The sequence below is a fragment of the Hypanus sabinus genome, chromosome 3 (genome assembly GCF_030144855.1).
Source record: "Hypanus sabinus isolate sHypSab1 chromosome 3, sHypSab1.hap1, whole genome shotgun sequence".
Lineage (NCBI taxonomy): Eukaryota > Metazoa > Chordata > Chondrichthyes > Myliobatiformes > Dasyatidae > Hypanus > Hypanus sabinus.
This window is the reverse complement of record NC_082708.1, coordinates 16209127-16229625: the sequence shown is the minus strand read 5'-3', so window position 1 is coordinate 16229625 and position 20499 is coordinate 16209127. Positions and strand designations below refer to the sequence as shown.

Genomic DNA, 20499 nt, shown 5'->3' with positions numbered 1-20499 from the left:
GTCACCCAGGGATGATCAGGCTCTGGCTTGTGTCCCATCAGCACTGGTCCACGGGTCACATGGCTGTCTGGAGACTTGCTCAGCAGTTCCTGTGCTCTGTGCTTTGACGGCCTGTAACGCCAAGGAGAGAGATGAAGGTTCTGCACAATGAGCAGCCAGCAAAACCGCTACACCCCACCTCTACAGGCTCGCATCGTGCCCTCTACCCCTGTGCATGGCACTGCTCTTACCAGCTCCTGGTACGTGGCTTTCCTATGCTCAGTCCGGTCTTCCCAAGGAACTGTCAGTTCTACCATGACCACTTGCTCAATCTATTTTATCATGGACTTTCCAGTTTAGTTTGCACTGTGTCTTCCGTATAACTGTAGCACCATATAGTTGTTTTTTTCTCTGCTCATTTTTTTCCTTTTGCACTGTTCAGTGTATTGTGATTGGAATGCTATTTGTGGATGACATACAGCTGTCTACTGTATCTTGATATGTGACAATAATAAACCATTACTAATTTAATTGGCCACCTTTATTTTCTTTCCTGGGAAGATCTAATACTTTTTTTTTGTTTCTAGGCTCAAACCAAGAAAGCAGTCAAGGTATGGCTACAAGCATAACTTTATATAAAGCTGTTTGAACATTGGTCCTTTGATAGGACCTTGGTTAGCCCTGTAGGTCGATACCGATGGTCAAAGCCCTGGGCCTACGAGTCTGAGAATCCTCTGGGGGAGTCCAGGGCTTGCTCTCTGCGAGTCTGCTGGAGTACTGGAGGCCTGCCCAGTGTTTGGAGGAGTGTGTGTGAGTGAGTGAGTGCGGAAGGGGACTTGTATTGCTGTTTCCCCATTCTGACCTTCTACCTCTTCTCCTGCCTATTACCTCCCCCTTGGGTGCCTTCCCTTTCTCCTATAGTCCACTCTCCTCTCCAACCCTTGACCTTTCCCACCCACCTGGCTTCATCTATCACCTTCCAGACAGCCTCCTTTCCTCTCCCTCTTCCCCACCGCCCCCACCTTTTTATTCAAGTGTCTTTCCCCTTCCTTTCCAGTCCTGTTGAAGGGTCTCCGCCCGAAACATGGACTGTTTACTCATTTCTGTAGCTGCTGTGTGGCCTGCTGAGTACCTCCAGCATTTTGTATGTGTTGCTTTGGATTTCCAGTAGCTGCAGAATTTCTTGTGTTTAGTCACTTGCTTGTTGTGTTCTGCTCTACATTGTGGGCATGCTGTGTTGGTGCTGGAGAGTGTGTCAACACTTGTGGGCCGCCCCCACGACATCCTTGGGCACTGGTTGTTAATGTAAGTGATGCGTTTTGTGTACATGCGATAAGAGAGTGAATCTGAATCTGAAGACGAGGGGCACCTGCTGTTTGCAGAGTCAACATGCTGCTGCGCTGGGTTTCTATCGATTTGTTGTGACATTAACCAGGTTTTTAAATGCCTTAAAGAAGATTGTTACTCCAGATCCGATGTAGCATTAAAAAAAAAACACAATAAGCATTAAAAAAATTGGGATCAGTACGTTCTGGCCCAATTAAACAGCTTTACCAATTAGCTGAAGTTTCATGGAAATAGTTAAAATTGTGTAAAAATAAGACAATTTACTATTGAGTAGCAATTTAAATAGAGGGCAAATTAGAATATCACCAATACTACTGCTATACTATAAAACTGTATAAATTCCTAGTAGTTATCAATGGAGGAATTCATCCAGTGTGCTTTTATTTTGGTCCAGAAGGGTATTTTTTGTTTTTGGCTGGTGTCAAATCTTTTCATTGCAAGGTTCTGAAATTCTTTAAAATCAAAATCTTTAAAATATTTAATTATCAAAGCTCACTGTTTCTCAAATCATCGTCTGCCTGCCTGAATGGATAAACATTACACAAGCACACACAACTGACTCTAGATAAAAACCGTTCACCCTATCGTACCTGATGGCCACACTAAGCACTGTTTCTGACACAAATTAGAAACTGTTTGGCCACAGTCTGCTGTTCCAGTTAAGAGGCAGAGTGTCCCAAATAAACGAGGAGAATCCCTGCAAATTCTCTTGATTTGACTTTGTTCTTTAAGCGTTGTCCCAAATAAACAGTTGCTATGATTAAACGATGATCTAATTAACTGGATTACATTGTATATGTTATCAGTGAAACAAAAATCAGAAAATGTTGGGAAAATGACCCAGCAGGTCAAGCAGCATCTGTGGAAAGCAAAACTTAACATTCTCTGTCTGCAGACCTGTCAGAAGTTTTTCTCTCACCTAAAATGTCAATTGTTTTCTTTCCACAGATATTGTCTGACTGATTTTCCCAGCATTTCCTGTCTCCAATTTCCAGAGGTTTATTTTTGCTTTTACAATTCCATGCACCTGCGCATGTAACCATGCGTTTGCTGCCATCTTGTGTTGGACTGCTTAACAGGAAATCGTTCTTTACCAATAACCTAATAATGTGAATGGGACAGCAACACACACAAAATGCTGGTGGAACACAGCAAGCCAGGCAGCATCTATAGGAAGAAGTACAGTCGACATTTCGGGCCAAGACCCTTTGTCAGGATGAAGGGTCTCGGCCTGAAACATCAACTGTACTTCTGTAGATGCTGCCTGGCCTGCTGCATTCCACCAGCATTTTGGGTATGTTGCTTGAATTTCCAGCACCTGCAGATTTCCTCCTCTATGTGAATGGGATAGTTTTTTTTTTACGAGAAAATCTAATTTTTTTTTGCCTCTTTTTCTATTTAGGAAACAACACTGGTACCTTAACTGGTATAATCAGTGGTGTTTTGCTGACTGTGGTAGGAACCGTGTCTAGCTACATTCTCTACCAAAAGAAGAAGCTATGCTTTAAACTGACAGGTAGGATTACAGGATCGGGGAGATGAATCCCTCCGTGCAAATGATTTCTCGATATCCATTATGAACTTAAAATGAACTTAAGCCTGAGGAGGTGCTTAAGCTTGAATTTCATTTCACCAGGCAGCTCTGGCGAACAGAACGTGAAGCAAAATAGTGCTCAAGGCCAACAGGATGAACCCCAGTGTAAGTATTCATTTGTACAGTGAGTATGATGGGCTCCCCCCTGCACCTCCACCACCCCACCCCTTCAGAATCACTGTGCGTGTACTACTACTAATTCACTATTCAACCCTCAAAACCTCTGCCATTTAATAAGGCCATGACTGATCTGATTATAAACTTCAAACTGAATTCCTGTTTGCCTTTGTTAGTATAGTTTGCCGCATTATCATACAGATTATTGATAAAGATGACAAATAACAATGGACCCAGCACCAATCCCTATGGCACACCACTGGTCACAGGCCTCCAGTCAGAGAGGCAACCACTCTCCCTCAAAGCCAATGTTGAATGTACTGTAATGTGCTACTTCATTCTGAAGGCCATGCCTACCTTTTGGACCATCCTCCCATACAGGACTTTGTCAAAGGCCTTTGTTAAATTCCATGTAACTAACGTCCACTGCCTTTCCTTCATTAACATTCCTGATAACTTCTTCAAAAAAAAACTGAGATTGTTTAGACACCACGCACAAAGCCATGTTCACTATCACATAGCAGGTCCTGTCTATCCAAGTACTAGTGTATCCTGCCCTTCAGAATACATTCCAATACTTTACCCACTTCTACTGTAATGCTCACTGGCCTGTAATTCCCTGACTTAGAGTCTTTCTTGAGCTATGGAGCAACATCAGCTATCACCTCATCCTCTGGTACCTCATTTGTGGCTGAGGATGTTTTCAATACCTCAAGAGACCAATCTTGTCAGTTGCCATCATTTTGTTCTTAATATATCTGTAGAAGCCCTTGGAATTCCATTTCACCTCATCTCCAGAGCAACCCTGTGCCTTATTTAGCCCTCATGAATTCCTTTCTAAGAGAGACGCTTGATTTCTCTCATAAGTATGCTCCTCAAGTACCTCACTTGTTTCTTGCTGCCTGCACCTGCCAAGCCCCTCCATGTCATTCCAAACCAGGTCCTGAATGTGTCTTGAAAACCAAGGTTATCTAAACTTGTTATTTTTACTTGTATTCCAACAGGAACATACAAATTGTTCTCCCAATAGTTCAATTTTACAAACTTATAAAGCATCCCTATGCTGGGGAAAAACCTGTCTTAATCCACACGTGGCACCAAAATTGGCCCTTCTCCAATTTAGAATCTCATTCTGAAGACCAGTCCCAACCTTCACTATAATTACCTCAATACTAATAGATCCAAAATGAACCCCTACACACACTTTTGTCTGATTCCCTAATAGGAGACCAGTAGTGCTCTTTTTCCATTTGGGATCTCTATATATTGGTTAAGGAAACTTTTTCTGAACACAGTTGACAAATGCTATCCCATCCTATCTTTTTAAAGTATGCGAGTCCCAGTCAAATCAATATGTGAAAAGTTAAAATCACCTCTTATCACAATCTTATTTTTCTTGCAATTGTCTGCTATCTCTTTGCAAATTAGTCCCTTTAAATTCTGCTATTGGGCAGTCTATAATATAATCCCAATAATCCCAACATCCCTTTCTTCTTCCTCACCTTGACCCATGTGGACTCGGCAGATAAGTCCTTCCAGTCTGTCCTGTCTGAGCACTGCCATGACTTTCCCTGATGCATAATGCCACTGTTCACCCCTTCTATCATGTCAAATAATGAAACCCTGGAATATTAAATAACACACACAGGATGCTGGAGCAACTCAGCTGGTCAGGCAGCATCTGTGGAAAGGAATAGAGAGTCAATGTCTTGGGCCAAGACCCTTCATCATTTCCTCACCTCAGTGCAACCAAGTCTCACTAGCGGTGACAATATCATAATTCCACGTGCAGACCCACACTTGAAGCTCATTTGTCTTACAAACAATACTCCTTGCATTGCTTGTACATATGACTTTTTTGATGAAGTTTTGAGGGATAGGAAGCCCTAAGCAGGGTTTTCATCCTTGGTGCTTGGCAAATCTGTTTTAACTGGTTTCTTCTTTGTGTTCTGCAGCTTATAACTCTCTTCTGCAGTCTCACCCTGCTAACAATCCCTAGAAGATGGCTGACAGTGGAGAAAATATCAGGAAGCAAATGGCTGTGTGGTCCAACCAGGCACTTGACGTCCTACCACAGATTTATCTCCTGTTCACTTACTTGTCTTTCCACTTCGGAATCTTGTTCTGAACCAATGTGAATTCATTTTCACATTTGATTTCAAAGATGTTTGTAAAAGAAGTTTTGATGTTCCCAAACAGCTAGATTTTATACAGTGACACACAAATGCTAAAGGAACTCAGCAGGTCCGGTTGCATCTTGCACCACTGGCATTTAGGGCAGCAGTGAAGGTCCTCCATGAATGTATAGAAGGATTCATCATTGCTGTTCCTGTAACAATTATATTTTGACCAGTCAAGGTTGTTAGCCCTGAGCTGAACCCCAACACCTGGAGGACCGCTGGACCACTCTAGTCTAGCCTGTACCCTTTGTCCTGTTTGGCATGGGTGACCCTACCACGGCCCAATTACAAGGACCTGACTCTAGCCAACATAGTTCTCTGGGTCATTGAGACACGCAAGCCTCCAAAACCTCTGACAAGGTTGTGGTCCTCTTGGAGGAGGCTGCATCTACAGAGAGCAATAAACAGTCGATGTTTCATACTGAGACCTTCATCAGTCCTGATGAAGGATCGTGGCCCAAAACATCGATTGTTTATTCCCTTCTGTAGATGCTGCCTGACCTGCTGAGTTTATCCAGCAATTTGTATGCGTGGTGCTCTGGATTTCCAGTATCTGCAGAATCTCTTGTGCATTATAAAGTTGTTTGACTGTATAAAACACATCTTCTGTAGATTAACTGATGTGCTTAAGCTTTTCTGTTAAAAGTTGGACTTATATATTTTTAGATGTGAGGAATATTATAGAGCAAATTGCAAGTGTACACAATGGAAGGGTGTGGAGTTCACAACCCTGGAGTTGTAGCAAGGTCTAGTTTACAGAATGTTTTCTTATATATATTTTGCGTAATTGTACTAAAACATGTCATGCTAAAATATTTGTAAAAGGGGGAGAAATCTGTCTTTTGTGCACAATCAATATGTGATTCTGTAGTTCTGGTTGTCCTGCCTTAAGACGGATGTGATTAAGCTAGAGAGAGAGTGCAAAAAAGATTCACGAGGATGTTGCTGAGTCTGCAGGATTTTGGTTACAAGGAAAAACTGAAGACACCCTTGATAGGGCTGAGGGATCATTTTCTTAGTTTATAACATCATGAGAGGCACAGGTAGGGGTGGGGTTTGTCACAGTCTTTACCTCTCAGGACAGGGGAGTCTAGAACGAGACGGTAGAGGTTTATAGCGAGAGGGGGAAAACTAGTAGGGACCTGAGAGGCGCGCTTTTCCATACAGAGAATGGTGCATATATGGATTGAGCTGTCTAGGAATGGGTACACTTGCCACATTTAAAATACTTTTCACTAGTACGTGGAATTAGAAAGGTTGAGACACATGTGGGCCAAACACAGGCAAATGGAACAAGCTCAGTTAGACAACCTGGTCAGCAAGGGCAAGATGGGCAGAAGGGCCAGTTTCCATGCAATAAACTCACTGATCTCTGAGCTGTTTTGTCTTTACTAGATGTGACTTTCAGAAGCTCTTCTGTGTGCGTATGTTCCATGTTTAGCTGATATAACAGAACTAATTTACACTCCTTGTACGTTCAAAGAGCTGAGGTGCTGTGCATTTGCTGTTTTGGTAATTGTGTAAATTTGTTGGATTCTCCATAAACAGAACAATTTAAATATTTTTGTGGGCTCTCCTTTTGGTTCGGGGCTAGGAGCTGGTCATGTTCAAAGGCTCATTTATTATCAAATTATACAACTCTGAAATTCTTCTCCAGATGGCCAAGAAAGAAAAGAACGGCGCCATGACTATCAGCCCCCAAATCCCTCCTCCCTGCACACTGAATTAACAAAAACAGAGCAGGCATATCAACCCCCAAATCACCCTCTCCCGCACACAAAAAGCGAAATAGATGGGTGTAAAACACAGAATATAAAAAAACTATAAGATTGAGACAAGTCTATAGTCCAAGGCCATATCCAAACTACAGAAAACCTGGGTAACATTCTTTGCGCACAATGGCATGCCTTTCCCTCTCCGGCAGCAAGGCGATTGCCAGCAGTGATAAAAAGACGGTCTCCCCTCTGGCAGCTCTTGTCAGGCAGCCAGCGCTCACCTTCCACATTCACCTATGTTTCTATTTTCCTTGTTGCTTTAATCGCAGACAATGGAAGCTTTTAATCGGCGGAATGAAGTCAAACATTGGCTCGTGCCCCATCCTGTAGCATTCTTGTCACGTGGTTCACACGTGCTGCCTCTCCCTCCCGGAATGCTGTCAGAGTCTAAAACACCCAAACCGTCTCCAAACTGCAAATCGCAGGCTTCAGCAGTTCCAGAATCACGTCCAAGACAAAAAGCAAATGTAAGAAGTGTAATGTAGGTGTTCATGATCTACCCAGAAGATGATGACCGAAGGAGCGTTGTATGCAAGCAGCATCTCTCTCTTTATCGATGTATGTCTGCAGTACACATCTCTGAAATTCGTCTTCTCCAGATAGCCATGAAACAAGGAAAATCATGGAAGTCATTAAGACATCAACCCCACCTGCACAAAGAAAGCTTGCAAACCCCCAGTGCACTCCCTCACACAAAAAAAACTAACACATCACCCACACGGAGAAACAGTGACAAGAACATCAAACCAGTAACCCCCAAACCCCTCTCTCACACACAAAAAAACTAACAGATCGTTCCACATGGAAAACAGCAGCTAGAACTTCAAACCCCCAACCCCGTTTCTTGCACACAAAAAACTAACAGATCGTTCCACACGGAAAGCAGCAGCTCCTCAAACCCCCAACCCCATCTCTCGCACAGAAAAAACTAACAGATTGTTCCACATTTAAGAAAAATGGCAACAGGGACATCAAAATCAAACCACCCAGCCACCCATCGGCATCAGGAAAGAAAAACACAGAAAACTGAAGGAGACCAGTTTGAACTATAGTTGAGCTTCAGTCCCCAATCCAATCCATAAATCTTACAATTTTGATAACATCGAAATGTTGGAGGGGTGGTAGAGTGAAGATGATGTTTGGGGATTCTAGGTTAATTCTCAGTTGGATGAATGGTGAACTTTGAACCTTTTCAAGGATTAACTTTATTTGCCATATGCATTTATATTAATTGGGAATTTGCTGTCATGTGTTGGTATGCCATGCAACAAAAATCAACAACATTCAACAATCAAGAATGAAGAATTACATATAAAAGAGGTTAAAGTACAGAAATGAAATAAAATGTGTTTAAGTACATAAAAAGCAGCATTTACAATCTAAGCAACATTATAACAAGTTGTTTGAAATTTACTCTGTGGTGCAGTTTTGGAGCTAACAGTTTCGGAGTTGATTATTAAGAGCTTGGAAGAAGAAACTTCTAAGATGGCATGAAGTTTTTGTTCTAATAGTTCTGTAGCGCTTCCCATAAAGGAGCATTTGGAAAAGGCAGTTTGCTGGGTGGGCAGTGTCAGCAACGATTTCCAGCCCACTTCTTTGTCCTGGACACACATGGGTCCTGTAGTAATGGTAGACTGCAACCAACAACCCTTGGTTAATTTGCTGTAGGTTTCATATATTGAGAGGCTGCTCCTCCAAACCAGATGGTAATGTCTGATGTGAGGATACTCTCTATGATGGCAGTGTAGAATTGCACCAGTATGTTCTGGAGAAGGTGGAATTTTACCAACTGCAGCAAGAAGTACATCCTCTGCTGATACTTTTTGTTAATGAAAGAGATGCAGTTCTTCCTCGTGCAAAATAAGGATACCCAGGAACCCAAATACTGAAATGGTGCCAACTGTAGAATTGTTGATAATGAGTGGATGGGAAGGAGATAGGTTTCTCCTCAAGTCCATTTTATTTTAAGTGTGCATTTTCCTGTCCATCGATCCCTTTCTTCTCCTCAACCTAAAGAAAATTCCAGCCATAATAACTGAGAAAGTAATCACACAAATTGTTTTACTTTTTCTGAGCAAAATTAATTTTGCAGTACCAATAGACTCGGGAACATTCCAGTTTATGGCACATGTTTGGGATTGGCAGACACGTTTCTTTATTCAGTTGCAATGGAGAAGGGGTGGGGAGTTGATCAGGCCACACTAGGAGTATTGTGAGCTTCTTATCTAAGAAAGGATGTGCAGGCACTGGAGAGAGTTTTTACAAGGAAGCAGGTTCACTGGTTTGGTAAGTGGGGCAGAAGACACTAATTATGAGTAAGCACATTAACCATTTATTTGTTTACAAACAAAACATCTAACATTTGACTAAATATCTAAGTTGCAAACACTACAACACAAAATATTCAGTAACACTTCAAAACTCAACAGGTATTTCATTAAGTCTCCACAAGTTATCCAACCACAAAACTAACATTGAACCAATACTTGGTTAAGTGTGTGTGTGGGCCCTCCTATATCTATAGCATACTTTCCCAATGGCTCTTCAGCACCTGTCACAAACTCAGTGTAAAGAGGAGCCCACACACACACTTAACTAAGTATCGGTTCAATGTTAGTTGGTGACAAAGGAAAAGCCAATGAGTCTCTCACCCATACTATTTGTATAGCCCTGAGGTGCTGTGGCACACATGGCAACCAATGGGAAAGCTGCTCCATCCCTTGAATGGGTCAATCAACAAACAGCAAGGCGGAAGCGGCTTTCAACCAGCAGGTGAACTATCCCTTCGAGTTACAAGAGTCCAGAGCAGGTGTATGAGAATGATCTCTGAAATGAAAGGGTCAAATTATTAGGCTCTGGGCCTGTGCTTGCTGGAATTTAGAAGAACAAGTGGAGATATCTCATGGAAAACTCAAATATTGAAAGGCCTAGACAGAGTGGATGTGGAGCGGATGTTTTCCGTGGTGGATGAGTCTCGGACCAGAAAGAATAGCTACAGAATAGAAGGATGTCCCTTTATAACAGAGATGAGGAGGAATTTCTTCAGTGAGGGGAAAATCTGAGGAATCCATTGACACAGATGGCTGTAGATGTCAAGTCATTGGGTACATTTAAAGTGGATGTTGATAGGTTCTCAATTAGTACAGAAGTCAAAGGTTAGGAGGAGAAAGCAGGAAAATGGGTTTGTGAGGGATAATAAATCAGCCATGATGGAATAACAGCAATCTCAATGGGACGAATGTCCTAATCCTTTTCCTATGTCTTATGATCTTATGGAAGGTGGGGGAGAAATGATTTTCATATCATGAAAGATAAGAATAAAGTTGAGAATTTCAGTACCAATACTGATAATTCTTGAATCCAGAACAGGAAGTAGTATTTGTACCATTGGTTTGTGACCCAGCTGTAGCAAAGTTTGGGTCAAAGATTTTTGTAAGTTACAAGAGGACATTGGTAGGATACAGTGCTGGGCTGAGAAGTGCCAGATAGAGTTCAACTGAGAAAAGTGCGAAGTTATACACTTTGGAAAGTTGAATTTGAATGGCAGGATTCTTAGCAGTGTGGAGAAAGAGGGATCTTAGAGTCCACGTCCATAAATCTCTCAATGTTGCAACACATGTTAGAAGGTGGTAAAATCTGTATATGGTGAGCTGGCCAATGTTAGGGAATTGAGTTCAAGAGCCACAAGTAATGTTGCAGGTCTATAAAAACTGATTACACCACACTTGGTGTATTCAGTTCTGGTCACCTCATTATTAAAAGAATGTGGAAGCTTTAGAGAAGGTGCAGAGGAAATTTACCAGAATGCTTGGATTAGAGAGCATGTCCTATAAAGATGGATTGAGTGAGCTAGAGCTTTTCCCTTTTGAAAGAAGGAGGATAAGAGATGACTTGAGAGAAGCATACAAGATGATAAGAGGCATAGTTAGAGTGGACTTTTTCCCAGGATGTAAATTGGTAATAAAGGGGGTACAATTTTGGAGAAAAGTATAGTGGGATGACAGAGGTAGGCTTACTACACAAGAGTGGTGAGTGTGTGGAATACTCTGCCAGGAGTGGTGGTAGAAGCATGGATGATAGAAAAATGGAGGGTTATGTAGGAGGGAAGGGTTAGATTGATCTTGGAGTAGGTTCAAAGACTGACAGAATATTGTGAGCCAAAGGGTCTGTACTGTGTTGTACTGTTCAAAGTGTTAATTCAATTAAACATTGACATAATGCACAATGTGCTGGAGGAAACCAATCCCAACTATCTCTTTCTCCAATGTTTTATACTGTCTCACTCCTCTCTTTCTTTCAGTAAAGATGAAGAGATTCTGCAGATACTGGAAAGCTCGAGGAACACAGGAAAACTGCTGGAGGAACTCGATAGTTCAGGCAGAATCAATGGAGAGGAATAAACAGTCCATGTTTCAGGCTGAGACCGAACATCAGGACTGGCGATAAATGGGAAAGAAACCAGAAAAATACTTGGGTGGAGGGGAAGGAGCACAAGCTGGCAGGCGATAGGTGAGGGGTAAAGTAGGTGAGTGGGGGAGGTGGAGGATGAAGTAAAAAGCTAGCAGATGATAGGTGGAAAAGATAAATAGTTCAAGAAGAAGAAATCTGATAGGAAAGGAGAGGTCAATAGAGCATGGGAGGAAGGGAAGGAAGAGGGGCAGAAGAAGGAACGATGGGCAGGTGAGGAGAAGAGGTGAGATTAACCAGAATTAGAAATGGAAAAAGAGAGGAGGGAGAGGGAGAAATTACACAGTACAACAATGATTTTGGGTGTAGCTTACAGATTTTAGGCTATAGATCATGAAAATCACCATAAAATTTCCCTATCACACATCATTTTTGAAATCGCCTATATCTGTTATTTCATTCATAATTTAAGTCAATTAAAATGTTGCCCACAATGTAAGATGAAAAGTTTTCTATCTTGCCCAGGTATGCTTCGGCAGGGCAGATGCTGCATGGCAGGACAGGTTTTAGAAAGGCTATAAATGGTTCACGCACACACTGCTCTATGCATTGTGTTTACGTGCATATCGGTTTGCGATCACATTAATGTGCATAGCATATTGTGTGTACTCAATATAACAAAATAATTATATTTTCAGGAGTACTTGTGACAGCAACATGTCTCGCCAATGTTGTAACAGCCGCGATAGCTTCTGTCATATTTGTGGCAAGTATATGCTTAAATCCCAAAGACAGAGGATGACTCCTCTTATTAAGAAAGCCTATGAGCTCTACTTTGGGTGTAAGATTAGTGACCAAGACAAACAACAAACAAGAGAAAATCTACAGCTGCTGGAAATCCAAGCAACACACGCAAAATGCTGGAGGAACTCGGCAGGCCAGGCAGCATCCACAGAAAAGAGTACAGTCAACGCTTTGGGTTGAGAATCTTGGACCGAAACATCAACTGCACACTTTTCCATAGATGCTGCCTGGCCTGCTGAGCTTCTCAAGCATTTTGTGTGTGTTGTGACCAAGACAAAGCCTGGATTCCTCACGTTTGTTGTGCAATGTGCACTGTCGATCTGAGATCTTGCATCAGAGGTACTCGGGAGTCAATGCCGTTTGCTGCCCCAATGATGTGGTGAGAGCAGAAGGATCATTTGACAGACTGTTACTTCTGTCTGACCAGTGCGTCTAATTTCTCTGCTAAAAATCAGAAATCCATTGAATATCCTAATCTCTCTTCAGCCACAAGACCTGTGCCGCATGACAATAGTCTTCCAGTAGCAAAGCCATCAGAGACATGGAGTCTAGAGGAGGTAGATGCAGATGACATTGTATGAGTCAGGAAAATGACACGGATACTGATACAGATTTTGAACCCTTTCTGACAAGTGATCTCATCTGATAACTCAATCTGAGTTAAGTGACCTGGTCAGAGACTTAGAATTGTCAAAGACAAAAGCAGTATTACTGGGTTCAAGACTGCAAGGATGGACTCTGCTGTCACCAGGCACAAAATCTTCCGTGAAGGATTTCAATATTTGAGACAGATGTTGCCATGAATAACTGATGTCAGGATTGAAGAAGGCAGTTTTGTTGGTCCACAAATCAAGCAGGTCATCAATGATAGGCAATTCAAAGAACTTCTTGTGGGACCAGAGAAAATCACGTGGAAGGCATTCAAAGATATTGCTGAAAATTTTAGTGGCATCTATGGAGCACCTAGCTACATGCAGCTGGTTGACAACATGTTTCAAGTATAAAAAACCGTGAAGCACAACATGTCACTAAAGATTTGTTTATTGCATTTCCATTTTAACTTTGTTCCTGCAGATCTTGGTACTGTCAGCAATGAACATGGTGAAAGGTTTCACCAGGACATTGTGATCCTGGAGAAATGGTATCAGAGCAACTGGAATCCACCAATGCTGGCTGATTATTATTGGACACTTAAGGGAGAAGCCTCAGATACTGAGTACAAATGAAAATCATCAACAAAGCATTTTTAGTTTAGTTGAACTATTGCAAAGTTTCAGCAGAGTTATGCAATTAAACACATTATATTAAATAAAAATTTATTTCTCCAAATTCCTACATGTTACTAGTGGTCTGTAATTATATTTGCGTTCAACTTCAAGGTGTCTATCATAATCACGAAAAATTTTTGAGGAACCAACACTTAAAAAAAATTGCAGTCCAGTGTTAACAGAAGTTAGAGAAATCGATGTTCATGCCATCAGGTTGGAAGCTGCCCAGATGGAATATGAGGTGTTGCTCTTCCAACTGAATGTAGCCTCGTTCTGGCAGTAGAGGAGGCCATGGAGTGACAAATAGAAATAGGAAGTTGAATTGAAATAGGAAATAACTGAATGAATAAATAAACAAATCTATTAATCAATGCTCTGCTTTCCTACAACTATAATTCATTGTGCTTTGGAACATACCATGAAAGACGTTGAATAAAAACAACTCCTTATTAAATATGTATATGTCACTAAAGAGCTAAAACCAATTTAACCATGTGGTATTTACTGCAGGTCTAATCTCCAATGAACATCGTCTAACTTGTTTACATTTCCATGTAGATTAATGACATCACAATTCTGATGTGTTTGCTGACATCACAGTCATCTTGTCAGTCACCACACACACAAGCTTTTTACCAGTTTAAGTTTAAATTGCATCCAATTGACATACTTACCTCAGAAATAACCATCATGTATAAGAAGTTTCAAATGTCCATAAGGACACCATTGACTAAGGGATGGTTGGCTAGAGAAAATGCTATATCAACGCTTTTTTTCCCCAAATCATAAAGCTGCTGGAGATACCGGCTTCACACTAACTCCTCACACTTGACAAGAATGTCTTTTTTCTTCAATTACCATAGCGATGGAATGCTCTGACATCAGCTGCTTCGATTTAAACAATAACTCCATTTGGTGTTCTCACACTCTCATTTTGATGGTCCCACATTTGACTTAATATTCCAACACAGATGAGTTTTGGTTTAAAGGGGACACCTGTTATCAAAAGAAACCAATCACGTTACTTTTGGATCTTACGGGGGCCTCAACACCTTATAAACACGTTTAATGACATAAAGGTCATAGAGATGGAAAGGTTTCCAATTTAATAAAGACTGGAGGTGCCAATATTGATGATGATGTGCAGTCAGCCCGAACTGCTAAAGGGATGCAAGATTACGTGGAAGAGCACTTCATTTCAAACTGAAAGGATTGCGTGATGTGTAAGTAATTTCCTCTGGTCTGCGGCAGGATTGTTGATATTGGGAGGGAAACTACAATACTTCAAAAGCCAAATATTGTAGGAATCAATAAAAAAATCAGCAGCCTTTGTGGAGAGAGAGAGAGAAACAAAGTTAATTTTTTATGACAGAGAGTTTTTGTCAGAAGCATCTTGGTGAATAAAAAGTTGGAGCACTTTCAAGATGCTTACTCATTTGGGGACTTAAGAATTGTCACAGATTTGTACATCAATCCTGGCTGAACATGGTTGATTATAGTTAGATTCCAGATATCAAGTTTCAAGATTGTGTATTGTCATTCTGGAACATGCAAGTGTAAAGGAGAATAAAATGATTGTTACTCTGGATCTGTTGCAGAATTAAAGAAAATCACAGTAAGCATAAAGAACACAATAGATATAAATATAAAACAATCCTATGAAATACAATGTACAAGTAATTGAGTGTCACTGTATATACTTATTAGCTTATGTACTACGACTGATACAGTACTGTGCAAAAGTTTTGGGCACATACATATAGATAGGACGCCTAAAATTTGCACAGCACTGTAGTAATTTTATGTTTTACACAGTACTGCTGCCACAAAAAAAAAACTCATGGCATATGTGAGTGAAGATAAACCTGATTCTGATTTGGGTCTCTATTGTGGACTGAGAGAGGGAAGGGAGCAGGGAGAAGGAAGTCATTGTTGGGAAAAGGGGAAGGGAGTGGGACATACCAGAGGGGTATTCTGTAATGATCAGTTTGGAATCATACGACCTTACCTGGTGTCTCAGTGCTTGGTGTGTCGGCAACCACTCCAGAATAGGCAGAATGGGAAAAGAAAATAGGGGAGAAATTACCGGCAGTTAGAGAATTCAATGTTCATGCTGTCAAACATAGAAAATCTACAGCACAATACAGGCCCTCCGGCCTACAAAGTTGTGCCAAACACGCCCCTACCTTAGAAATTACTAGGCTTACCTATAGCCCACCATTTTACTAAGCTCCATGTACCTATCTTAAAAGACCATGTCCATTATTTTTCACTTTTTATGTTAATAATCTAGATGATGAATTTATGGCTTTGTGGCCAGGTTTGCAAATGTAACAAAAACATGTGGTGGGGTAGGTAGTACCGAGGAAGCAGAGTTTGTAGAATGACTTAGATACGCTGGGAGAATGGGCAAAGAAGGAATACAGCATAGGGAGGTGTCTTTCTCTCGACGCAGTAAAGCTCAAACTATTTTCTAAGTGGAAAGGGACTTCAGAGGTTTATGGTCCAAAGGAACTTGGGAGTCCTAGTGCAGGTAGGAAAGAAGGTAACTGCAATCTTAGCATTCACTTCGAGAGGACTAGAATTTTTTAAAAAAGTAAGTAATGCTTAGGCTCTTTAAGGCATTGGTCAGACCACAGTTGGAGCAATGTGAGCAGCTTTGGGCTCCATATCTAAGTAAAGGTGACTTGGTGTTGGAGAGGGTCCAGAGGAGTTTTACATAACCAATGCTGAGAATGAAAGAGTCGGCACATTTTTGATGGCTCTGGGCCTGTACTTGCTTGAGAGAAGGATAAGCCAAATATCCTACTGAATATTGAAAGACCTGGGTCTAGCAGACATGGAGGTGGGGGGGGGGGGGGTTCCAGAAGTGGGAGAGTTTAAGACGAAGGGTACAGCCTCGGAATACCAGGATACCCATATAAAACAGAGACGAAGAATTTCTTTAGCCAGAGGGTACCATGTCTATGGAACTATTGTCATGGACAGTTATAGAGGCCAAGAGGTATAATTAAAGTGGAGGTTAACAGGTTCTTTATTATAATGGTGTCAAATGGGAGTAAACGTGAGAAGGGTTTGAGAGGGGAATAATAAATGTGTTGATTGAATGGTCTAATTCTGCAATGGCTTAAGGACTAAATTCCCAAAATGCTGAAATTGAATTAATGATTATAAGGTCAGATAAAGTAAGAGTCATACTGCACAGAAACACCACCACCATGTCCACACCAACCATTATACTTGTCTATCTATCCATAGCCTTCACTGGCTCAGATACTTAACTAGATGCTCCTTTAAGTTTTGAGTACCTGCCTTCACTACCTCCAAATTCAAAGCATTTCAGATTCCAACCAGTCAGTATGAAACAATTCCCCTTCAGATACCCTCACCTCATACTAAGCCCCTCTTGCTTAAGAGAATCCCAGCATGGAAAAAGGATCACTGCCATCTATCCCATCCATCCCCTTATAATACTGCATACTTCTATCAGGTCACCTCCCATCAGGTCCTCTGCTTAGGAGGGTAAAAAAATCCCAGATCATGCAATTACTCCTTATAGCTGAAATTCTCTAAAGCAACATCCTGGTGAATCTCCTCTACTACTTCCCTGGGACACTTGTATCTTTCTTATATTACCATGGCATTACTTTGGACACGCTGAATATTGGAAATGTGTGACACAGAAACATCACTACAGTTGCAGAGGCTTTACTTACTTGCTTACATGTGCTACAATTGATGGGCCATACCAATCTCCTGCCTTCTTCCCAGAGCTCTTGCCATATTCTACAAGCTGATGTACCCCAAATGGGTCTTTAGGGTGACCGCCAAATCAGGAAATGATTTTGTGGTGCTCCTCCTGTTCTTCATCCATTTTGGAAGAGTTAGGGTTGTCCAGTCTCAATGTCCATGGACGTGCTTGTGTGACCATGGATCCCCGGGCATGCCAGGGACTTCTACTCCTGTCCAACTATGAGCTGAAGACATCAAAGTTTGACCAAGTTGGAAGTAAGTTAGATGGAAGATAAGGTGTTGCTCCTCCAATCTGAGAGTGGCCTCATTGTAGTAGTAGAGGAGACCATGGAAAGTGGAATTAAAATCTGTGGCCACTGGGAAATCCCACGTGTTGTAGGGGTTAATGATTGTCTTAAAGGAGAAGGGAGATGTAGAAAATTCTGTCTAAAGCAGTGGTTCCCAACCTGTGTTCCACAAACCCCTTGGTTAATGGTAAAGCTCCATGGCAAAAGAGAGGTTGGAAACCTCTGATCTAGAGATTAGGAATCTGAAGACATAGTTGTGAAGGTTGGAGTGCAGGAAAAGGAGCTGGGCATCAGGTTGTAATTGAAGACCCTGTAGGGTTATGGGGCTGGAGGTTATGCTTTTCAACAGGTGAAGTAATGCAAGAATTGGAGCATGAGATCAATTTTAAGGTACTCTGGGCCAAAGATCAACATAGGCAGAGGGTGGATGGTTAACTGGAGCCTGATGGGAGTTACAAAAAACGCAAATATCAGAAGTAAATTTTGGTTTGGAAATGGGAGGTCACTGCCAGGGTGACAAGGAATCCAATCCTAGCCAACCTAGTCCCATTTGCCAGTGTTTTCACTTCCTAAACCTTTCTAGTCTAAATACTTCTTCAAGTATATTTTAGGAGTTTAAGAATATAAGGAGCAACACCTTATATTCCACCTGGAAATCCTCCAACCTGATGGCACGAATGTCAAATTCTCCTTCCAGTAAAAAATTCTCCCTCCCTTCTTCTTCTATTCTCCACTCTGGCCTCTTATCTCATCTCATCTGCCTATCACCTCCCCCTGGGTTCCCTCCCTTCCCTTTTTCCTATGGTCCACTCTCCTCTCCTATCAGATTCTTTCCTCACCAGCACTTTACTTTTCCTACCCGCCTGACTTCACCTGTCGCCTTCTAGCTCTCTTCCTTTCCAGTCCTGAAGAAGAGCCTCAGCCTGGAAAGTCAACTGTTTGTTCACTTCCATAGATGCTGTCTGACCTGCTGAATTCCTCCACCAGGTTTGTGTGCGAGTCTTTCAAGAGTTGTTATTTTACCTACCTCAGCCATAACCATAAATTAAAATAACACCACCTGTTGGGAAGAAAGCAACTTTCTAACCACCTGAAAAACAACTGTCTAACATGAGTCACTGATTTTTCATCTTTTCAACTCCCTTGATTCCTTATCTATGTGACCAATGACCACTTCATTTCACTTCTTGAATTATTCATCAGTCTTTTATGTAGGACTTAGTTTACATTTTATATTTATATTTTTAAAAATCTGTTCACACACAATGGCCTCTTTATTAGGTGTACCTGTACATCTGCTTGTTAATGCAAATATCTAATCAGCCAATCATCTGGCAGCAACTCAATGCATAAACACATGTAGCCAAGGTCAAGAGGTTCAGCTGATGTTCGGACCAAACATCAGAATGGGGAAGAAATGTTATCCTAAGTGACTGATCGTGGAATGATGGTTGGTGCCAGATGGAGTGATTTGAGCTGCTAATCTCCTTGGATTTTCACACACAACAAACACTCTAGAGTTTACAGAGAACTGTACAAGAAACAAAAATCGTCAAGTGAGTGGCAGTTCTGTGGGTGAAAACACCTTGTTAATGAGAGAGATCAGAGGAGAACGGCCAGACTGGTTCAAGCTGACAGTGAGAAGAGAGTACCTTAAATAACCATTCATTACAACACAGTGATTGATGTGCAGAAGAGCACCTCTGAATGCACAACACATTGAACCTTGAAGTGGATGGGCTACAGCAGCAGAAGATCATGGACATACAGTCAGAGGCCTCTTTGTTAGGTACAGGAGGCAATTAATAAAGTGGCCAGTGAGTACAGTTTAGCTGACCTCCTTCCCTTTCATTTCCCTTTTCTGTTACCTCAGTGAAAACATCTATCAGTTTTATCAAATCAGTTTTATTCCTGCCAACAAATCAATGACTGTTTATTAACTCAAACTTCTCCAGGAGTCCATTGATTATTCTCTCTCCCTGAGAACTCAGAGAAATTTGTTTGACAGGAAATGAGATTGCTCCTTCAAAAAAAAAAGAAAATTGGAAGCAATTGGTTAGAAATTCACACGGGGAAGGCAATGAATCAGTATCACGTTGGCCATCCAGATGCTCCTGATATTCAGTTGCATTTCACTTAATGGGAGTGAATATCACAAGGTTGCTTATAGAAAATCAAGGCAAATTCTCTAGTTATATTCAGTAGCCACCCTATTATTTACCTCCTGTAGCTAATAAAGTGGCCACTGAGTGTATGTCCATGATCTTCTGCTGCCATCCAATTCAAGGTTTGAAATGTGTGTTCAGAGATGCTCTTCTGCACATCACTGTTGTAATGCATGGTTATTTGAGTTACTGTTGCCTTCCTGTCAGCTTGAACCAATCTAGTCATTGGCAGTGGCCACCCATTTTAAGTCCACTTTCCATTCCCATTTATCCATGGTGAGACCATACTTAGGTTGGAGGAGCTACACTTTATATTCTGTTTGGGTAGCCTCCAGCCTGATGGCATGAACATCAATCTGTCAGGCTTCTGGTAATGCCTCCCACCCATCCCCCTTCAAACCATTTTTCCTCTCTCATATTACCTCCTTGCTCGCCCATTGCCTCCCTCTGGTGCTCCTCCCCCTTTTCTTTCTTCCGTGGCCTTCTGTCTCTTTCACCAATCAACTTCCCAGCTCTTTACTTCATCCTTCCCTCTCCTGGTTTGACCTATCATCTGGTGTTTCTCTCTCCCTTCCCCCCCCCCCCCCCCACCTTTTAAATCTATTCCTCAGTTTTTTTTTCTCCAGACCTGCCGAAGGGTTTTGGCCCGAAACAACGACTGTACTTTTTTTCCATAGATGTTACCTGGCCTGTTGAGTTCTTCCAGCATTTTGTGTCTGTTGCTGGACATTCCCCTCTGACTTCTCTTGTCAAAGAAACATTTTTTGCCCATAGAATACTCCGCACTCAATTTTTTTGTTTCTACCTACGGGAAGATGAATCC

The 20499-nt window shown here is 41.6% G+C and overlaps 1 protein-coding gene and 1 long non-coding RNA gene across 3 annotated transcripts in view; one reads left to right on the top strand and one right to left on the bottom strand.

Moving 5' to 3' along the window:
- Nucleotides 1-6780, top strand: part of LOC132391064 (CD99 antigen-like protein 2) — a 68584-nt gene extending 61804 nt beyond the window's left edge. Inside the window, exons 9-12 of the mRNA XM_059963772.1 lie at nucleotides 567-590; nucleotides 2729-2842; nucleotides 2963-3025; nucleotides 4993-6780. Of these exons, the coding sequence (XP_059819755.1) occupies nucleotides 567-590; nucleotides 2729-2842; nucleotides 2963-3025; nucleotides 4993-5036 (245 nt within the window). The 3' untranslated portion in view covers nucleotides 5037-6780. The remainder of the gene's footprint in view (nucleotides 1-566; nucleotides 591-2728; nucleotides 2843-2962; nucleotides 3026-4992) is intronic.
- Nucleotides 6781-7594: 814 nt separating this feature from the next.
- Nucleotides 7595-19773, bottom strand: LOC132391067 (uncharacterized). Of its 2 annotated transcripts, XR_009511081.1 has the most exons (4): nucleotides 15480-19773; nucleotides 14330-14467; nucleotides 9644-9818; nucleotides 7595-9002 (listed from the first exon to the last, which is right to left on the bottom strand). It is a non-coding gene; the product is annotated as an uncharacterized LOC132391067 (long non-coding RNA). The 2 variants fall into 2 exon arrangements; XR_009511080.1 differs by lacking the exon at nucleotides 7595-9002 and having other exon boundaries at nucleotides 9022-9818.
- Between the last annotated feature and the right edge of the window lie 726 nt (nucleotides 19774-20499).